Source organism: Eschscholzia californica, unplaced genomic scaffold (genome assembly GCF_041429995.1).
Source record: "Eschscholzia californica isolate CP2 unplaced genomic scaffold, dmEscCali1.0.p SCAF_1, whole genome shotgun sequence".
NCBI lineage: Eukaryota > Viridiplantae > Streptophyta > Magnoliopsida > Ranunculales > Papaveraceae > Eschscholzia > Eschscholzia californica.
This window is the reverse complement of record NW_028238198.1, coordinates 47,683,460-47,700,756: the sequence shown is the minus strand read 5'-3', so window position 1 is coordinate 47,700,756 and position 17,297 is coordinate 47,683,460. Positions and strand designations below refer to the sequence as shown.

The 17,297-nt window shown below is 36.1% G+C and overlaps 3 protein-coding genes across 6 annotated transcripts; all 3 read right to left on the bottom strand.

Moving 5' to 3' along the window:
* Positions 1-25: 25 nt before the first annotated feature.
* On the bottom strand, positions 26-4,464 carry LOC147567260 (uncharacterized). 3 transcript variants are annotated; one of them, XM_086653883.1, is made up of 5 exons: positions 4,384-4,464; positions 3,762-3,920; positions 2,512-2,648; positions 1,234-1,406; positions 26-1,149 (listed from the first exon to the last, which is right to left on the bottom strand). In XM_086653883.1, the coding sequence occupies exons 2-5, from the start codon at positions 3,893-3,895 to the stop codon at positions 253-255; spliced, it is 1,341 nt and encodes a 446-aa protein (XP_086510009.1). In that variant the 5' UTR covers positions 3,896-3,920; positions 4,384-4,464; the 3' UTR covers positions 26-252. The 3 variants fall into 3 exon arrangements, with proteins under 3 accessions (XP_086510009.1, XP_086510007.1, XP_086510008.1); XM_086653881.1 differs by having other exon boundaries at positions 4,111-4,445; XM_086653882.1 differs by lacking the exon at positions 4,384-4,464 and adding an exon at positions 4,156-4,324.
* Positions 4,465-4,563: 99 nt separating this feature from the next.
* Positions 4,564-5,764, bottom strand: LOC147567259 (protein PHOSPHATE-INDUCED 1-like). The gene has a single exon (XM_086653884.1). The coding sequence runs from the start codon at positions 5,709-5,711 to the stop codon at positions 4,740-4,742; it is 972 nt and encodes a 323-aa protein (XP_086510010.1). The 5' UTR covers positions 5,712-5,764; the 3' UTR covers positions 4,564-4,739.
* Positions 5,765-10,855: 5,091 nt separating this feature from the next.
* LOC147567258 (beta-1,3-galactosyltransferase 7-like) lies at positions 10,856-15,924 on the bottom strand. 2 transcript variants are annotated; one of them, XM_086653880.1, is made up of 11 exons: positions 15,500-15,924; positions 15,082-15,181; positions 14,908-14,970; positions 14,570-14,784; positions 14,401-14,464; positions 13,329-13,401; positions 13,140-13,260; positions 12,921-13,008; positions 12,098-12,223; positions 11,831-11,940; positions 10,856-11,494 (listed from the first exon to the last, which is right to left on the bottom strand). In XM_086653880.1, exons 3-11 carry the CDS (start codon positions 14,922-14,924, stop codon positions 11,346-11,348), a joined length of 963 nt encoding a protein of 320 aa, XP_086510006.1. In that variant the 5' UTR covers positions 14,925-14,970; positions 15,082-15,181; positions 15,500-15,924; the 3' UTR covers positions 10,856-11,345. The 2 variants fall into 2 exon arrangements, with proteins under 2 accessions (XP_086510006.1, XP_086510005.1); XM_086653879.1 differs by having other exon boundaries at positions 14,912-14,970; positions 15,500-15,918.
* Between the last annotated feature and the right edge of the window lie 1,373 nt (positions 15,925-17,297).

The following is a 17,297-nucleotide window of genomic DNA, read 5'->3' as shown; positions in this document are numbered from 1 at the left end:
AAGATACTAGTAAAATTTGGAAATGTTTAGAAAAAATAAAATACCACTATTTCCATTTCAGTCCTCTTTCAGCCATATTGAGACAATTCATATATATAGTCAGAAACAGAGTTGATAACTAGAACTGAAGTAACCTAACATATTTCCATTCAACAAAACAAAACAAAAAAAAAACCTAACATATTTCCCAAAATACTATTATGTGATCACACATCATACCTTCACCCTAGATACAATTCTAATACATAAACCCTAAAGAAACTCATCAAAGATAAACATCCCTTTCTCTGAAATCATTTCCTTTTGTAAAATTAAGGGACTAATCTTACTTTCTACTGCTGACAGTTTTTCTCGAGCCATAATCACTTCCTTGTTTGCCAACACCAACTTCTCCTCTGCATCGATCAACCTCGCCTTCGCCTCATCTTTCTCCACTATAGCAATCTTGAGCTTTTCTTCCACATAGAAATCATTTTTGACCCTATCGAAGTGTTCTCGAAGCCACACTACGTTGAATTCAAGTTTCTCAGCCATATTTATCTTCTTCTCCCATGAGTCCATTATTTCAGAAGAAAGCTTGGAGGAATGACATTGTTGCATCTCTGTAATGCAAATCATTATATCCGAAACCACTGCAACTTGGCCACGATACGAAGATGTCAGAACTTTGCTTGTAGCAATATGACCATATTTCAACCAGATTTGTTTATATAAAGATGCTTGTGATTTAAGCACATTGAAGCCTCCAATATCTTCAAATTTGTCATCAACAAAGCTTTGACAATGTTGACCTTGTTCGAATAGTTGACCAGCTGTGGGATACTCGCACAAGCTTGCTGTTTTACTTGCTTGTTTTGCTAGCCCAGAATCTATGTTCCCACCAAAAGTAGGTGTTTCTGGTTCTACTAGTGTCCAGGTTTCTACTCGTTCCTCTGGTTCAGTTTGAGTTTCAGTACTTTTCTCTTCTTCAAGAGATTCACCGACTTCACGTTGTCCATTAACAAGGAGCGCTTCGGTTGGTTTGACTGCTCCAGATGAGCTTTTCGAGATAACTTGTCCCAAAAGTCGATCCTTGTTGGCTAAAGGGCGCAGAATATCAGCATGAGCTTCCACCTTCTGTTCCACTTCATCTGACTTGTCTGTGACCACCTGAAAATATATTTGATGTCAATAAAATGCTGAAGATCAGCTAAAATGAGAAAGAAGGAAAAGACGAATGGTATTCCTAATAACCTTTTCGGAGTTCGGTGTCAAGCTCTCTGTAACCCCATCGATATAAATATCAGCTTCAACAATAACGGTATCATCAACAATGTACCCTCTACGACGGTTTTTGAGTTCCTTAAGAGATAACATGCTCTTAAACCCCCAATCTGGCTCTTGTACAGTGAAATGATGTTCAGATGCTGTAAATTGTAAAATGCAAAAGTGAGATAACAGACACTGAGTTATCAAGATGATTTTTAGCATCATTGATTTGGTAAGTTAAAATTGAGATTTTATCCAAAATGTCTCACAGAAACCATATTATCGTAGTGCATTATCCAAAATAGAAAAAAACCATAGAATTAGTTTGAGGCTTCCAAAAACGATATAAGAATAACAGAGAAGTAAAAAATTACTTCTAATTTTACTAAAGTAGTTCTTACGGTTATTTTGCGAAAGGGTCATACATAAGTATCGGATTTTGCGAAAGGGGTATGACCTTTTATTTTTTTGCAAAAGGGTCGTGGACTAGTGTTGACCAGTTAAGTTCTAACACCGTTAATCTAATTCTATTACTTAAAAAAATATATTGTTACATTTAAGAAATTTATGCGATTTTGACACTAAATTCGCAAAGGTGAAAAATAAGACATCTACCTTGAAAAACATTATTTTTCTAGATTTTCTAGCATTTCACATTTAAATAATGAATTTCATAATCTAATACATGATGAATAAATGATAAAATCAAAATATATTTATGTGAAAATCTAGAAAAAAAAAATCTAAAAGCACATGAATATAAATCTAAACTATATTCTATCTACTCAATTTAAAGAGTTAGAAAGTAAAAGGAATTTAAGAAGTGTGATAAGGATTCGTAAAAAAAAAAAAATATTAAAAAAAGACCAAAAAAACCGTAAGCTCTTCTCTTGTCGGCACAATCTCTTTGCAAAACTCAAGCGACAACACCTCTTTCAATTTCCGATGAAAATCGAAGGTGGAAGAAAGAATAAAAAGAAGAAGATGAATAATGTTAACTATTCATGTAATGTGAAGTTAAATTTAACATTTATTTAACGGTCAATGTTAGTCCACGACCCTTCGCAAAATAACAAATAGTCATGTCCCTTTCGCAAAATCCGGTACTTAACTACGCCCCTTTCGCAAAATAACCCTAGTTCTTATTTATTTGTCCAAATTGACAAATCAGATTCAGATTGTTTGTTTTTTACTGACTCGAAGGGAAATAGAACTTTTGCTTTGGTAATTTAAGTAAATTTACAAAAATAAAGATAATTTTACCTTTTGCCACCGTGTATGTGCTATCAATTTGATCGACGACAGCTAATTCAAACTCCGCAAAGGGCACATGGAGAGGATCAATGTCAAGGAAAATCGACAAAAAAGAATTTTCCGTCTTCGGAAATATCAGCAGCCGACTAAAAGTAAAGTCACAAAAGTAAGAGGACCAAACTAAGAAGTAACAAACAATCCAATATAACAAGGTAGCGTTTGTTTTGTTCTCGTCCGTAAATCTTACTCGTTTGAATAAGAATCATCTATTAATTCAAGGGCGCTGCGAAAGACCCATTTTGAATTTCTCTGTAAGCACTCATTCACCACTTCCGCTTCCTCCGCTCCTCCTACCACCACAACCAACTGCCTATTATCACCTCCACCGCCACCGACCACCAACTCTCTCTAGTCGATTTTGATTCCTCTAAAATCGACTGAAACTCTCTAGAGAGAGAGAAATAAACTAAAACCTAGGTTTTAAGTCGATCCTAAGAGAGAAGATGATGGTGGTGGAGGGCGTGGAGTTTTTGATGATTGTTTTTTGAAGGGTACCGACAATGGCGGTCTGTGGCTACCCTTTTTTGATGGCCAGCCTGTTCCGGCATCAAATCTAGGCACTAAAAGAGTGTTCGGGTTAATGCTGATTGATAGATGATTTAGCATCAAGAAATAGCATCAAGAAATAAGCTCAAATCAGCTCAAATCGGCATCAAATCTAGGCACTAAGAGTCATTTAGCTCAAATGGGCCCAAACAAAATAAGCTCAAATCAGCCGTTCAAACGATTTAGCATCAAGAAATAGACCAGATCAAACATTGTGAAATCAAATTCGAGTAAATTACGACCTCAAGTTAGACTATGGTTGGTGTTTCAGAGAAACAAGAAAAGTTCCGGGAAAAAAGGTGGAAAACGCAAAAAAAATGATCACCAACACATCCTAAAGTCGTTGGCAAAAAGTCTCTGGCCGGCGACAGATCATTGTCTTCTCTCTCCTCTCTCCCCTCTTCTCTCTCCCTCTCTCTCTCTCCCCCTTCTCCGGTTCTCCCTCTCTCTCTTTCCCCCTTCTCTGTCTTTCTCCCTTCTCTCTCTCTCCCCTCTCTAAGTTTTGGTGAAGGCAATGGTCCCTTCTCTTTCTCTACCTTAGCAAGAAAACTAAAACAAAACCCTAGGGAGAGAAAAATCAACATACCACATTCAACAAAAAAAATGAAAGAGAAAAATCAACATACCACATTCAACAAAAAAAATGAACATACCAGGTATGAGGACCAACTAAGAATTTATCAGAGTAATGATTTTGATTCTTCAAACTAGAATAGTCTTCAATTGTCCATCTATATTTCCAATATTTTGAATTAGGGTTATCAATCTTGACTGGTTGATTCTCCATTAATTATGACAGCTTTGCTTCAATCCTAATAAGAAGAAGAAAAAAAAATTAAGCTTAAGGGTTGTCTCTCTAGCCTCTAGGATCTGATTGTAACCATGAAAACAACATTAATTATTATCAATTTAACAACTACAACAATTATAGAGTGAAACCCTAAATTTAAGTTGAAAGATAAAATCGTAGGGAAATCTTAGAGAACTCAAAGTTCTACTTACCAAACATAAGAAGTAGACTGTAGTTTTTTAATAATAAGAACTTATAGGTTAGAAAAACATGGAGAGATATAGGGCAGGAAATTGAAGCTTCAGAAGAGAAAAGATGATCTTTTAGAAATATGGGGAAAGGTAAAGATTAATTATAGTGGCAAATCAATCTGCCAAGATGGCAATACCCACTCCAAACACTATTTCATCAAAATTTTATTAAGGAAACATCATTAATAATTGAAAAAAAAAAAAAGGAAACATCATTAATTTGTCGCTAACAACCCTGGGTAGAGGTCAGGGTTCGAAGCACACGCTTAACCATTAAAAAAACGTCATTAATTTGTATAAGCAAACACCCGTCTTGCACTCATTGAGTGGTCTCTCCTTTGGATGTTTTGGTTTCTTGAGATCATGGAGCCAATTTTTCTGATATCCCAAAAAGGAAGCAAGTGAGTCATGTTCTATAGCAACAATAATTGAAGAAATCAATTTACAAGAAATGACTAGAAGAGTAGAACAAGTACTAAAACTCAACAAAGTCTTAGTAGTCAGATCAAATTTACAGTTTTTTCCTCTCCATCTTTTTATACATCACTAAATTTAATTTACATATCTTTCTGATATACTATCACATACTATCACATTAAAATCGAACACGAAGAAGAGGAAGGATCAAATAGCGCAGGTAAAAGGAATTTCCTTCCGTTAGCACCGTGCGCATTATAGCTAGCTCCGCTAATCGGGTCCATCGACAATTTTCCTGCATACCCAGGGTAAGCTCCTTTCCCATAAATTCCCGAACAAGCGGAGGCTGCTTCTAGAGGTGCATCTGATGGCCCTTGGTAAAACCCATTTCCAAATGGATTTGTGGCTGCCTCTGCTAACAAGCTAGCTAGGTTAATGACCATCCCATCTATACCAACATCATTGTTAGGTGCAACCAAGGGTGCCTCTTGTGGTCCGTAAATCGGTTGGTGGAACGGCCAAGCACATTGACCCGGGCACTGACTCACTGAGTTACCCACCCAGATATAGCCGAATCGGTATTTCTTACCATTTTCAGTCTTCAAAGATGAAGAAGATGAAGACCCATGAGTACCACAACGACTAGAGCAAAACCCATCAACTTGAACATCAGAAGAAGTCATAACTACATTAATGGAGTTCTTCTGTTTTCCTCTTCGTGCTAAATTTACAATTTGCTTACTGGTAAGTGATTTACCCAATGAGTATTTTTCATCTAAAATCTGTTTACCCATTCCAAGAACCATAGAATTGGAATTCTTGTTCTTAGAAGAAATTAGGTGGTAATATTTCTGAGTGGTTTTCCACCAAGTAGAAACAGATGGTTGAATTTGGTTCTGGGTTTTTGATGAAGATTTAATGGAATTGAAGAAATCTATAACAATGGCACGTTGGGTAGGCTTAAAATTTCCATACCAGATGAGATTAATGGAGATTTTACCAGAAAGAAGAGGGCCATTATGGTACTTAATGGGGAGAGGTTGTTCTTGAACTAGCTCAGTGAGTTTTCTACCAGCTAATGAGAGATTAAAGAGAGATACAATAAGTACTAAAACAAATTGTAGAAGATGGGTAGAAGTAGCCATCTTAGCTTAAAGGAGAGTTGTTTAATGTTGAAATCTTGAGTGATGAGAGGAAGTTGGTTAAATTTTATGAGGGAACAAGAGAGTTTATATAGGCCACAGCTTTGGGGCGTAATAAACAATCTCCTCCAAATCCAATTCTTTTGGATGCCCCTAGACTTCACCATCTTTTCTTCTTTGACCTGCATCTCGGACCACTACCACCATCTCTGGCCACTACCACCGCGTCTCTCGGTTGGTCTCTCTTCCTCTATCTTTCTCTATCTAATCTCGTTCTCTCTCTAATCTCTGATCTGTCACTCTCTTTTTATCTCATTTTCTTCTTCCATATCTCTCTATCTAGTCTCGCTCAGTGTCTCTGATCTGTCACTCTTTTTATCTCTTTCCTTCCCTCCCTCTCCCTCTCATTGTTTCGAGAAGGGAAAGGTTTCCTTCACCCAAACCCCATCCGTCTTCGAGAAAAGGAAAGGGCTCAAGTTAAATCCTTGTACAAGGGTTCACTTGAAATCCTAAGCCTCGAGGAGGGTTTCTTGGTTGGTCGATCACGAGAAGTTTGTGGTTTTCTGACCATGAGAAGTGTTATGCTAATTGGGGTTAATGTGAACAATACGAGTAATCCAAGACAAGCAATAAGAATAGTAAAGAACAATCAAGAACAGAACACAGAGATTTACGTGGTTCGGCTGGTGAGACCTACTCCACGGCGACAACGGCGCGATGATTTCTACTATGATAAGCAAACAAGTTTACACAAGAGATTCGTAAGATTGTGCTACTGATATCTCCTTAGGATTTAGTTTATATAGCCACTAAACCCTAATCCCACCGCCTCACCGACTCTCTACAACCGACTCTCTCTACAACCGACATTATACACGGATAACACTAATCACCGACATAAGTCTAGCTTCTGCATTCTAGCTCTATCTCGGAGTCCAGCTCTACCTCACAGCCCTGCTTCGCATACCAGCTCTGTCTCAGTAATCATCTCCGTTAACGGGTCCAAAATTCGGCAATTGGTTGGCGGGTCGTAAACCGGGTTCAATACCAATCCATATTCGAGTCAATTCTAACAAGAAGTTTGATCTACATCTTGTGTTCATTCGAGCACGAAACCCTCCATGGGGGTTTTGCATCTAACATTCTTCTTCGTCTAAGATCAAGGGGGTTCGACCGAAGGAAATATTTCCCTTCCCTGCAATAGTGAGAAAGAGAGAGAGAAAGAGAGTGAGTGAGAGAGAGAGATGAAGATGAAAGTGGAGAGAAAAATATGAAAATAAAAAAGAAAGTCGAAGACAAAGACAAAAATAATATAGATATGGGAGACGTTTTCCTTTCAATTTTGGGGGGCCAGAATTGAGCTAAAACACACTTTTTCATCCAATGCGTTTCATATGTCCTGACACCCCATTCCGACGTTTTCTTTTCAATTTAAGAGGTCAAAATTAAGGTAAAAAACCTAACAAATGATATGGAATGAGGTTGTAGGAAATACGAAATGCGTTAGTTGAAAAAAATCACAATTTTTGCCAAAACATTTGTGACATAGTTTTCTACAGTTTCGTATCGTTGACGTTTTTGTTTTCAATTTAAGGAGTCAAAATTGAGGTAAAACACCAAAAGTGATACGGAATAGGGATTCAAGACATATGAAACGCGTCGGTTGGTTGAAAAAAATCACAACTTTTGTGAAAAAGTTCATGATATAGTTTGGTGCAGTTTCTAATGGCAGACGTTTTGTTTTCAATTTAAGCAGTCAAAATTGAAGTAAAACACCAAACAAATTATATGAGATTAGATTTTGGAAATAGGAAATTCATTTGGTGAAAAAAAAAATAACATAACACACCAAAAAAATATGGAATAGGATTTAAGGACATGAAATGCATTGGGTGAAAAAAACATAATTTTTCAACCAATGCGTTTCATATGTCCTGAAACCCTATTCTGGTATTTTATTTTCAATTTTAGAGTCAAAATTAAGGTAAAGTACCAAACAAATGATTTGGAATTGGGTTCCAATACATTTGAACGCAGTAGTTGAAAAAAATTATAACTTTTGCAGAAATTTTGTGACTAAGTTTGATGCAGTTTCTTATTAATAACGTTTTGTTTTCAATTTAAGAGGTCAAAATTGAGGTAAAACACCAAAAAATTACAGGGGATAAAATACGGAACACATTCGTGACACATGCGATAATAAATAATTTTATAGGATTATCTTCCGATTGCCCCCCTAAAGTATGACCGTGTTCCCACGTGACCTCTAAAATATGAGAAATACTGAGATGGCCCCCTTTTGTGTATCTCTATGTTTTGACTAAAAAGTCAAAATTTTACTTTCTAACGTTGCGCTTTTGTCTTTTTCTTCCCTGATTTTGGTTTTAGTCCTAATTATATTTGTCTTTTCTCATTTATCTTCATCATCATTTTCTTCTCCTTTTTTTCTCTTTGTGATAGGACCTCCAGTAATAGAGATCTAGAAAATTTTACAAAAGATCAACTATAAAAGTTAGTTGATGGTTTTAAGTAACGGGGGTCATTTTTAAATTTACGAAAATTAAAGGGTTAAAAAGAAGTTGGTCACGAATTAAGGGGCCAAAAAAGAAATAACCCTTTCTGAATTGGCATAGCTCTCCTACAACATTTCCATAAAAAAATTTGATTTTCGAAATGATATGTAGATACGAATTATAATTTCAATTTACTGCATTTGTAGTGTCCGTGTTGTGATTTTGAGTTTGTCTGTATAATGAAAATATTGAAAAAATTCCTTTTCTTGTGAGGACCCATTTCATTTAATTTTTTCTTGCATTATTAGTTGTTATTGAGAGAATAATTTAAACGATGTTTTCTTCCAAATTTTCCCTACAAATGTTTTGGTTTCATTTTCCATAATATAAGTTGAGATACTTATGAGAGAGAATTGTTTGTTGTTTGCATATAGGGGTTTTATGTCGCGTATATCCAATTACCTGACTAGATATTTACATCAAAAAATTAGGCCGAAGATCAAATTTTAAATTTTTTTAGTTAAACAGACAAGTTATATTTTTTTTGTTAAAATCTCATTTTTGTATTTTTTTTTTATTCAAAACTCAAATATTTGTATTTTGTTTGGTGAAAACCCCAATATTTTTTGTAAAGGTGTTGGAGAGCTGTTGTAAGGTGTTGCAAGGCACTCCAAAATAGTCGCAAAGTGTTGCAAAGCTGTCGGAAGGTGTTGTAAATAAAAAAGTACCTAGAGAGCTGAAGACAAAAAAAAATTGACTGATCTTTTTAATCAAAGCCCGATTTTTATAGTGAGTTTTGGGCAAATTTAATCACCATTCACCATGTTAGGAACCCTATCTATCGAATTATTCAAATGATAGAAAAATCCTGTGCATGCACAATCTTGTAGGGTCCTCCAGTATTGGACATGTGAAGTATGGACCCACTTTAGCATGGGAGAACTGCTTACACTTTAGGGGATCAAAAGAACACAAAGTTTTGACATACCCAATCTCTTTCCCTTTCTCCCTCTATGTTCCTTGTATGAACCCTAGACACTAAACACTTTTCCTTTCCCCCATGCCCACCCATCTCCTTCCATCCACATGTCCCTTTCAACAATCAAAGAATCCTATCCAAAAACACTCTCTCCCCTTAATTCCGTGTTCTATCTCCCCCCACTTGCTTACTTCACGAACCTTACCAACCAATCAATCAATGCCTTCTCTCTCATTCCGCTATAGGCATCCGGGAGCACCTATGACTGAAGTTTAAGTAAACCCCCCTGTAATTTGCAAATTTAAGGGCTAACCTCACTTGGGTTCTCTATACACTTAAGCCCAAACCTATCTAGGGATTAGAGATGCGTATAGAATTCCTTTCACATTCTATGGCTTAAAGGTTGTTGGGATAATTTTAAATGCAGTCACGGTTTTTGTTATATACACACACTTCTTTTGACCTGAACAAAAAATACCTTGGGATGTTAGCACATGGCCACATATAATAAAAATGGTGAGTGCATTTATTACGGTCGTGTCTCTCAACTACGCAACGATCATTGTTTTCAGCATACAATCAATACTACTAGTTCAGCGATAAATATGATTATGGCTTTGAGCTTTCCCAAAAAAACAGCAGAATTCAGCTCTCACTAGATTGGAAAAATGGCAACCTCCGTTATCACCGTACTTGAAAGTTAATGTAGATGCATCCTTTACCACTATTGATACTAACATTGGTACGAGTCAAATAGTTCACAATGCTGAATCAAAATTTATAGAAGCGAAAGTCGTATCAACTAAAACTCGAAACAACGAAGAGAGTGAAGCAATTGCTATTCTCGATGGCTTCTTTTGGGCAGAGGAAAATAACCACAAGACAGGAATAGTAGAAAGTGACAACATCAACTTCATTCAGCATCTGAAAAACCTAAGGCACAAAATTCAGTGGCAATCAAGGATCCATATCCGAAGAATCAAAGAAATCAGGAGTAGACTCGAAAGCGTCAAATTCAGCCATACCAAGAGAAATCTCAATATCCAAGCGGACAAACTAGCCAAATGGGCTCATAAGAAGAATAGATCTAAGTCTTGGAAAAATGTTCCCTACTTTTTAGCGACATGTATTGTAATAGTGCTCTAGTTGACTAATAATTTTATACATTTCAACAAAAAAACTGCGCAAAAGTAAAATAAATTAGATAGATGTTTCGCGTAAACAAGAAAAAATTACGGAAAAAAAACGTAGAAAACCCAAATATATTCAGCAAGCATGCCCTTCATGTCGTCGACAAGACGACCCTATACATATATGTAGAGAGAGAGAGAGAGAGAGAGAGAGGTCGGAGTTAATTTTGGAGGTTATCTGGTTTTTCCAGACGACGCTATATATATATATATATAGTGAGAGAGAGAGAGAGGTCGGAGTTAATCTTGGAGGTTTCGCCGGAGTTGATGGTGGTGGGAAAGGGAGATGGGGAAGAAGAAAATGAGAAAACATTAAAAGTGGGTAGTGTTTGGACACCCAAAACTTCGTATCCTGGAAAATTTCCTTATTTCTCCAAAACATCGACCATAAATTTCTCCAAAACATCGACCATAAATTAACTAGGTTTGGTAGAAAGATACCAAAAAGTAATGTTAGAATCCCTGTTTGTCATAAAAGATACTAAATGCTCATTTATCATAAAATAGAATGGATCAACTAAGAACAATAAATATTAGGTGATTGATTTCAAGGCTCTCTATAACTGATACCTAGAACTAAGAAACAATATGCACGCAAAATTTCAAAATATTGAATAAGTAAAACCCTTTTCAGGCTTCTTCTGTAAAAGAAAGCAAAAACGAGAAAGAAAACAAACAGAAACACGGAAAGGCTTCACCAGGTCCAACCAGAATGAACATATATCTTCTTTCTCTCACACCCTAAGTTATCCGTGGTTTGTCGCTTTTACCAATGGATGTGGTTGTCAGGGCATAACCCACCAAAAATGAAAGATGGTTGTATAGCTTTTAACCGTTTTCTAGCATCATTTCTCGTTCAGTTTCTTTCGAATGAGTGTTCGATAATATTACCTTTCACTTGCTATTTCTTCTATTCGGACGGATCATTTAATAATATACCCATTGATCCATTTGTTCAAAAGAGAGCACTCCAAACAGCTGCATCTCCTTCTCCGCATCTAGAATGAACTTCCTTAATCTTATCCACTGATTTGCATATCCCACTGCAACTCCAATCAAATGATGCTACACATACATTCCCCGCTTGGGCCTTCCACTCGCAATCTGTATCCCAAAAAAGAAACCCGGTTCATGAAGAACACGTACATATTAGAAGATCATTAGAGTTTCGGAAACGATATTAATAACTGACATCAGAGTGTAAATACACAAGTCCAAATATCAGTGATAATATCCCTGATTTAGGCACCACAATACTTTCTTCGCAAGGGCCTTGCTAGAACACCCCACACCTCTCTACTTGACCATCCTATGCTTCAGCCCGCTCAAAGGCTTAATTAATATGAGAGACAATGTGTACATTATAACCTAAGTTGGGAAGATTTTCCTAAGCGGTGTGGGGCATTAGAATGTTAAAGAATTTGAACAATCATTATGTACCTGGTGGAGTTCCACAGCACATGTTTCGCTCATCAATGTGTTCGACTTCAAGTCCGATAAACCAAGCCCCAAGTGATACATCTTCATTCGCGTACTTATGCAATATTGCCCTGCAGTCACAATTATCAGTGAGTTTCACAAATATTTTTGCAGGTCAAACATTACAAATCAGGACATTCTTTGGGTATTATAAACAGTGCCAACATCCGCAAACACTTCTTTTCCAAATAAAATTCAAAAGAAGAAATATATTGCGTTCTTTCTTACTGGTTGATGGAGATGTATGTGGCTAGATCTTTTGAGATAGCATAAATCTGGCCAGTTGCATGCCTGAAGTATTTGTTCCCTTCTTCCCCAAATTTCCAGTACTCAGGCTCATGGTACTTGACATTCCTAAATAAGAAAAAGTGAACAAGATATGAAAGACAAGCGACATTTATATTATTAGTACAATACATCACAGAGTATTCCAAAATTGGCGGAAGTCATGGCTTCTTATCCAACTTATATACTTTTTATTCTTTTCTTTGGTCGTGTAAGCATAAATTTAGTCTTCTCTTCTCTTCAAAAGGTATTTTTTATGTAACATTGATATTGGAAAAAGGACAGTACGATACAGCCGCACAAATGTTTTTGCTCGTTTTTTTTGTGTCCTTTACTTATAATATTTTCTTGTGCATCAACGTTAGAATATTTAACACAAAACTACTCACCTAGAGTCTTATCTATGGTCTTAGGTCTTAACAAGTTTCTATGAAATCTTAAATGGATATACAAAATCTCATCTTCCAGTGATACTACTGAAGTATACTCCAAGTGTCCCAGACAAATATCCAAGTGTTCAACAATCAAAAAGAAAAAATAAGAAAGAGTAACCAGTAACGTAAATAATTTTTAAAGAGGAACTAGTCCCTCCAAGTCGAGTAACTAGTCTGGATATTCAACTGCAAAATATCACAAATGCCATTCTTATGATTATAGGCATTTCAATATAAAGGGCACACTTATGTTATAAGCGTTTTGGTATAAGGGTGCATACAAAATGCACTTTGTACCCATTAACAAAGTAAAAGTTGAAGATGATGATTACTTTTGAGCAAGAACAGGTCCTGATTTCATACACCCCATGTAGACTCTAGGTTTTGAACGATGGTGAGCAAGAGTAGTTGCCAGCATACCTGCATTTGAAAAGGATGCAGGAAAGAGAAAGAAGTAATACAAGAGAAATTAGCAAAGTAATATATGGATATAGGTCATGTTCGTTATTCAAATTAAAAGTGAGAAAGAAATACAGAGGAATGGTAAGTACCCAGATTGACGTGGACATCATCATCCACTTTTACATAGAAATCAGCATCCCATTTTGCAACAGCAGTGGAAAAAAAGGTCTTTGTTTTAGCGGATAGCTCATGATATCCTTCAACATGTTCCTAGAGTAATACAATCTGTTCAGACTAATCCTGACAACTTTGTTTAAACAGAGCGTACAAATGCATACCAGCCTGATGAAGTCTTTATGCTGAGCATCTTCTGAATCGATTGCTCGATCTAAAATGCTGTTGGACGTCGCACTGTATCAAAGCAAATTCAGTCGTTTTAAATGATAATTTAGTGAAGCATCTTGATCCACGATAAATAGTTACCCTATCACTGATGAAGTAAAAGAAGCAGCCGTTAAATAAAACTGCTGGTAAATAAAACGACATATGTACTCCCAAAGTTTACAAAACATTATTGAAGACACTGAAAAGTTAAACAATAACATCAATGGTGGCATATTTTATAATGACATTATGTCCACTCTTGAAACCATACACCAGTTTCTATGGACATGCAACTGAAAATTCTTGTAAATTAATACTTCAATCAGAATTTTTGTCATTATAAATGAAAAGACAGAGACAAAAAATACCATTAAAAGTGTATATAGTAGATAAAGAACTACAAGAATTTTTCCCTCTTCGACCGCAAACTTAGCTACTTCGTTGGGGTTCAGTAGGCTTCTTCAACCTTTTGCACTGGTCATCGTCGAGTACTTAGAAGTTAGTCAAGATATTCGATAAATTAGGGTTGGAACTGTTTTCATGCTTTGCCTTCTATCTTTCAGCTCCTTGTGGAAGGTTTGGCCAGGTTTGCGTAAATAAAGGTTGCAAAATTTCGCACATATTATGTAAAACTCGCACATAGTTTGGAAAAGTTTGTACAGGTAGCGCCAGCCAACAAAGGCATGTCTTCTAAACCAAGACCAACAGGAAATTGAGTCTTTAGCACAATTTCCCATTTACCAAATGTATTGATTACAACTTTAGATTACCGTCTTTTGTGATCATCTAGTGATGGCTGATCAAAAAGATAAAGTTGTAAGTGAAAAAAGGTAAAGGAGGTAATAACATAAAATAGTCTATGTATGTGTCCATCTGTATTTGTGATTGTGTTTGTATGTGGTATCTCCACATTTTCCTATGAAGCTGAAGATCATATACCAACATTTCCCTTGAGTATGTAAATATTAGAAGAGAGGGAAAGAGAGAGATACAATAAGTTCACATAGGCTTAAGGACGGAATATACCTGTGACCAATCATGAAGCGAATTACAATTCCCTTTTCGCGTTCTAGTTTCTGAAGCTTTTCTCCTATTTAAATGCGATTAATATAAAAGAAGAAATGGCTTCAAAACTTGGTTACAAAGAAATCAAACTTACACAATAGAGATAAATCAGAGGAAATTAGATGAAGACCTTGTGGCATCCATGTCTCTCTGACAGAATCACGCCTCTTTCTGCTACTAAATGCAGTGTTTATCCCGATAACTACAAACGCCTTTTTCTTTGTTGGACTATTTCGAGAAGACAATTTAGTTATGTCTTGGGAACTTTTTCCAATCCCCAATTCTTGAGAACTTCGAGTTGCTGCCAATTCCATCTGAAGCATCGAAATTGTCTTATCTAGAGATCTGACAATTCAGCATGAGTTTATTTATTCATTAATATAACGATTGGTAACTGAAAAATTACCAATTCAATATAAAAAAAGCAAACAAATCAATCAGAACAGAATTATAAGTACAATTGCATACTCACTGAATTGCTTCATGAGTCTTGTATACCTCCCCCATTACATCCTTATCTTCTCCATTTTTCTATCAAATAAAAAACAAATCAACTAAAGAAAAGAATAGAAACCCAAATTAAGAAAAGTTGGATATGCATATTCAGTTATTCATATTTGGGAATGAAGATACAATACTCACCCTCCTTTTGGTCTCACAGTCTTTAGATATCAATTGAACCTCTTGATCATGGAGTTGCTTAGAGATGACTTGATTGCTTGATTCAAGTGGCACCCATAACCTAAAAAAGGATCAAATTTGTAATTTCTATATGACAAGTTTGATCTGATGATTCACTTGGAAAATAGAAAATTTAACCCCAAATTGTCTAACTTTTAAACTAGAAAAATACCCATATTATCTCAAAAAAAAAAAACCCATATAAAGAAATGTACCAAAATGAACAAACAAAGAAGGAAACTTTACAAAAAAGGAACCCTAACCCTGATCATAAATTCAAGACAATAAAATGATAAAAACATGAAATGGTGCTAGATAAGATTCCTCAAGCAAATCATCACAAAAGGGGAAAGAAGTGAGAGAGAGAGAGAGAGAGTACCTGGTAGTAAAAATCAATCCAACAAGGAAGCTAGAAATACAGAGGAAGAGAATCCATTTAACTGAGATCTTCTTCTCACCAGTATTCCTGTTCTTCATTTTTTGAAGTAAAATCTTCTTCCTCCCCTTTCGAGAAGAAGAATGATTTGCTTTTTTCTATACCAATTACTAATAAATTCCTCTCAACAAAAAACAAATACTAATAATTTGAGGGATTCCAATAATTAAGCTTTTCGAGGAGCTATTAAATAGAATTTGATTAGTATTTTGAATGTCGGAGGATTTACACAAGAATCAACAAATAGAGTTTAGAGATAGAAAGAGAGAGAGAGAGGGTGGAATTTTCCCAATTCCACTTACGCGTTGGCTGTCAAAGGCGACGGCGCCTCTAAACAAAGAGACTCTTCCACACTTTTTTTCAATGTTAACTCCCCTTTCGTTCTTGTTTATACCATATAGTTCCTACTTTATGACTCATTTTTCGTTTGATCCTCTGTCTTTTACGAAGTGTACTCGAGTCGATCCGAGCCGAGTAGTAAGTTGTTCAAGCTCGGTTCGTGTATTTGACTGTCGAGCTCGAGCTCGTTCGAGTACTTGTCCACTTGTTCAAGCTCGGGCCGTATAAGTTTGAAAGAGCTCGAGCTCGAACTCGAGCTCACATTCTTTTAAGCTTGTTTATCAAAATACTTCAAATGAAAACTTTCTAAACGATCAAAATACTTCAATGATCATTTGTCACATACAATAATAATGATTAATGATTCATATTCCGATAATTTTTTAATGGTTGATATTTCATGTACAAGTTTCAATACTAATACGTAATTATATACTACAATATTATAAGAGTATGTTAAACGAGTTGTACACGAGTAGCTCGTGATACACTAAAGAATGATCAAGCTTGGCTCGTTTACATAAACGAGCATGAGTTTGGGTTCGTGTTAAGCTCGTGCTCATTAATATTCGAGTCGAGCACGAGCAATAGTCGAGCCGAGCTCGAGTAGCTCATTAAGAGCTCGGCTCGTGTACACCCCTAAGGTTAACAAATTTTCAATGGTGCAAAATTTTAAAGGGAAACAGAAGAAGAAAACCGCGTCAAAAGGTAAAGGCAAACGAGTTGCCAAACCTAAAGACAAAGGTCCTCCTCCTGACACCAAATGTTTCTACTGTGATGGCAAGGGCCACTGGAAAAGAAACTGCCCTAAGTTCTTGGAGGACAAGAAGAATGGAACAGTGGCTTTCAATTCAGATATAAACAGTTAACTTATCAAATGCTGTAAAATTCCCAAACCTTGGTATATGATACCTAAAATCGCCCTATCATTGTGAATGTACAGGCGCAGCTGGGAACTGAGTATTTGGCTAAGGAAGACAAGATCCAAGAGGGAGCAGAAGCCTCGACTGCTAAGGATGCTGAAAGGGATCGAAGTCTACTTTAGGCACTATTCTAGATTAATAGTTTTTCTAGTTTTTAACATCATCTCTGTACTAAGTATTACGGAGAATCAATAAAGAACTTTATTTCTAAATTGGGATGTTAATAAGTGCTAGATTTAACAAACTATACCAAAAGATTCTAAACTTGGTCAAAAACCTATAAGATAGGTTCATCTCAATCGGAAAGGGAAGAGGACAACAGGTCCACTATAACCAAAACATGAATCAAACTGACAAGAAAGAAAGTCTTGAGTCAGAAACAGAGATTGATCTTCAAACGTACTTCTAACCTATCCATAAGGATTAAGATGAAGAACACGAATCAAACTCTATCCCCCAAAATCCATTAGTCTAGACAT

What these genes read in the sequence shown, in the direction of transcription:
- LOC147567258 (XM_086653879.1), bottom strand. Translation starts at nt 15,597, where the DNA reads ATGAAGAACAGGAATACTGGTGAGAAGAAGATCTCAGTTAAATGGATT. An exon ending in GGATTGATTTTTACTACCAG is followed by an intron (nt 15,182 to 15,499) that starts GTACTCTCTCTC and finishes ATCCTTTTTTAG; the next exon opens with GTTATGGGTGCCACTTGAAT. An exon ending in GTGCTGTGGAACTCCACCAG is followed by an intron (nt 11,495 to 11,830) that starts GTACATAATGAT and finishes TTTGGGATACAG; the next exon opens with ATTGCGAGTGGAAGGCCCAA.
- LOC147567260 (XM_086653883.1), bottom strand. Translation starts at nt 3,895, where the DNA reads ATGGAGAATCAACCAGTCAAGATTGATAACCCTAATTCAAAATATTGG. An exon ending in CACATACACGGTGGCAAAAG is followed by an intron (nt 1,407 to 2,511) that starts GTAAAATTATCT and finishes TACAATTTACAG; the next exon opens with CATCTGAACATCATTTCACT. An exon ending in TGACACCGAACTCCGAAAAG is followed by an intron (nt 1,150 to 1,233) that starts GTTATTAGGAAT and finishes ATATATTTTCAG; the next exon opens with GTGGTCACAGACAAGTCAGA.
- LOC147567259 (XM_086653884.1), bottom strand. Translation starts at nt 5,711, where the DNA reads ATGGCTACTTCTACCCATCTTCTACAATTTGTTTTAGTACTTATTGTA.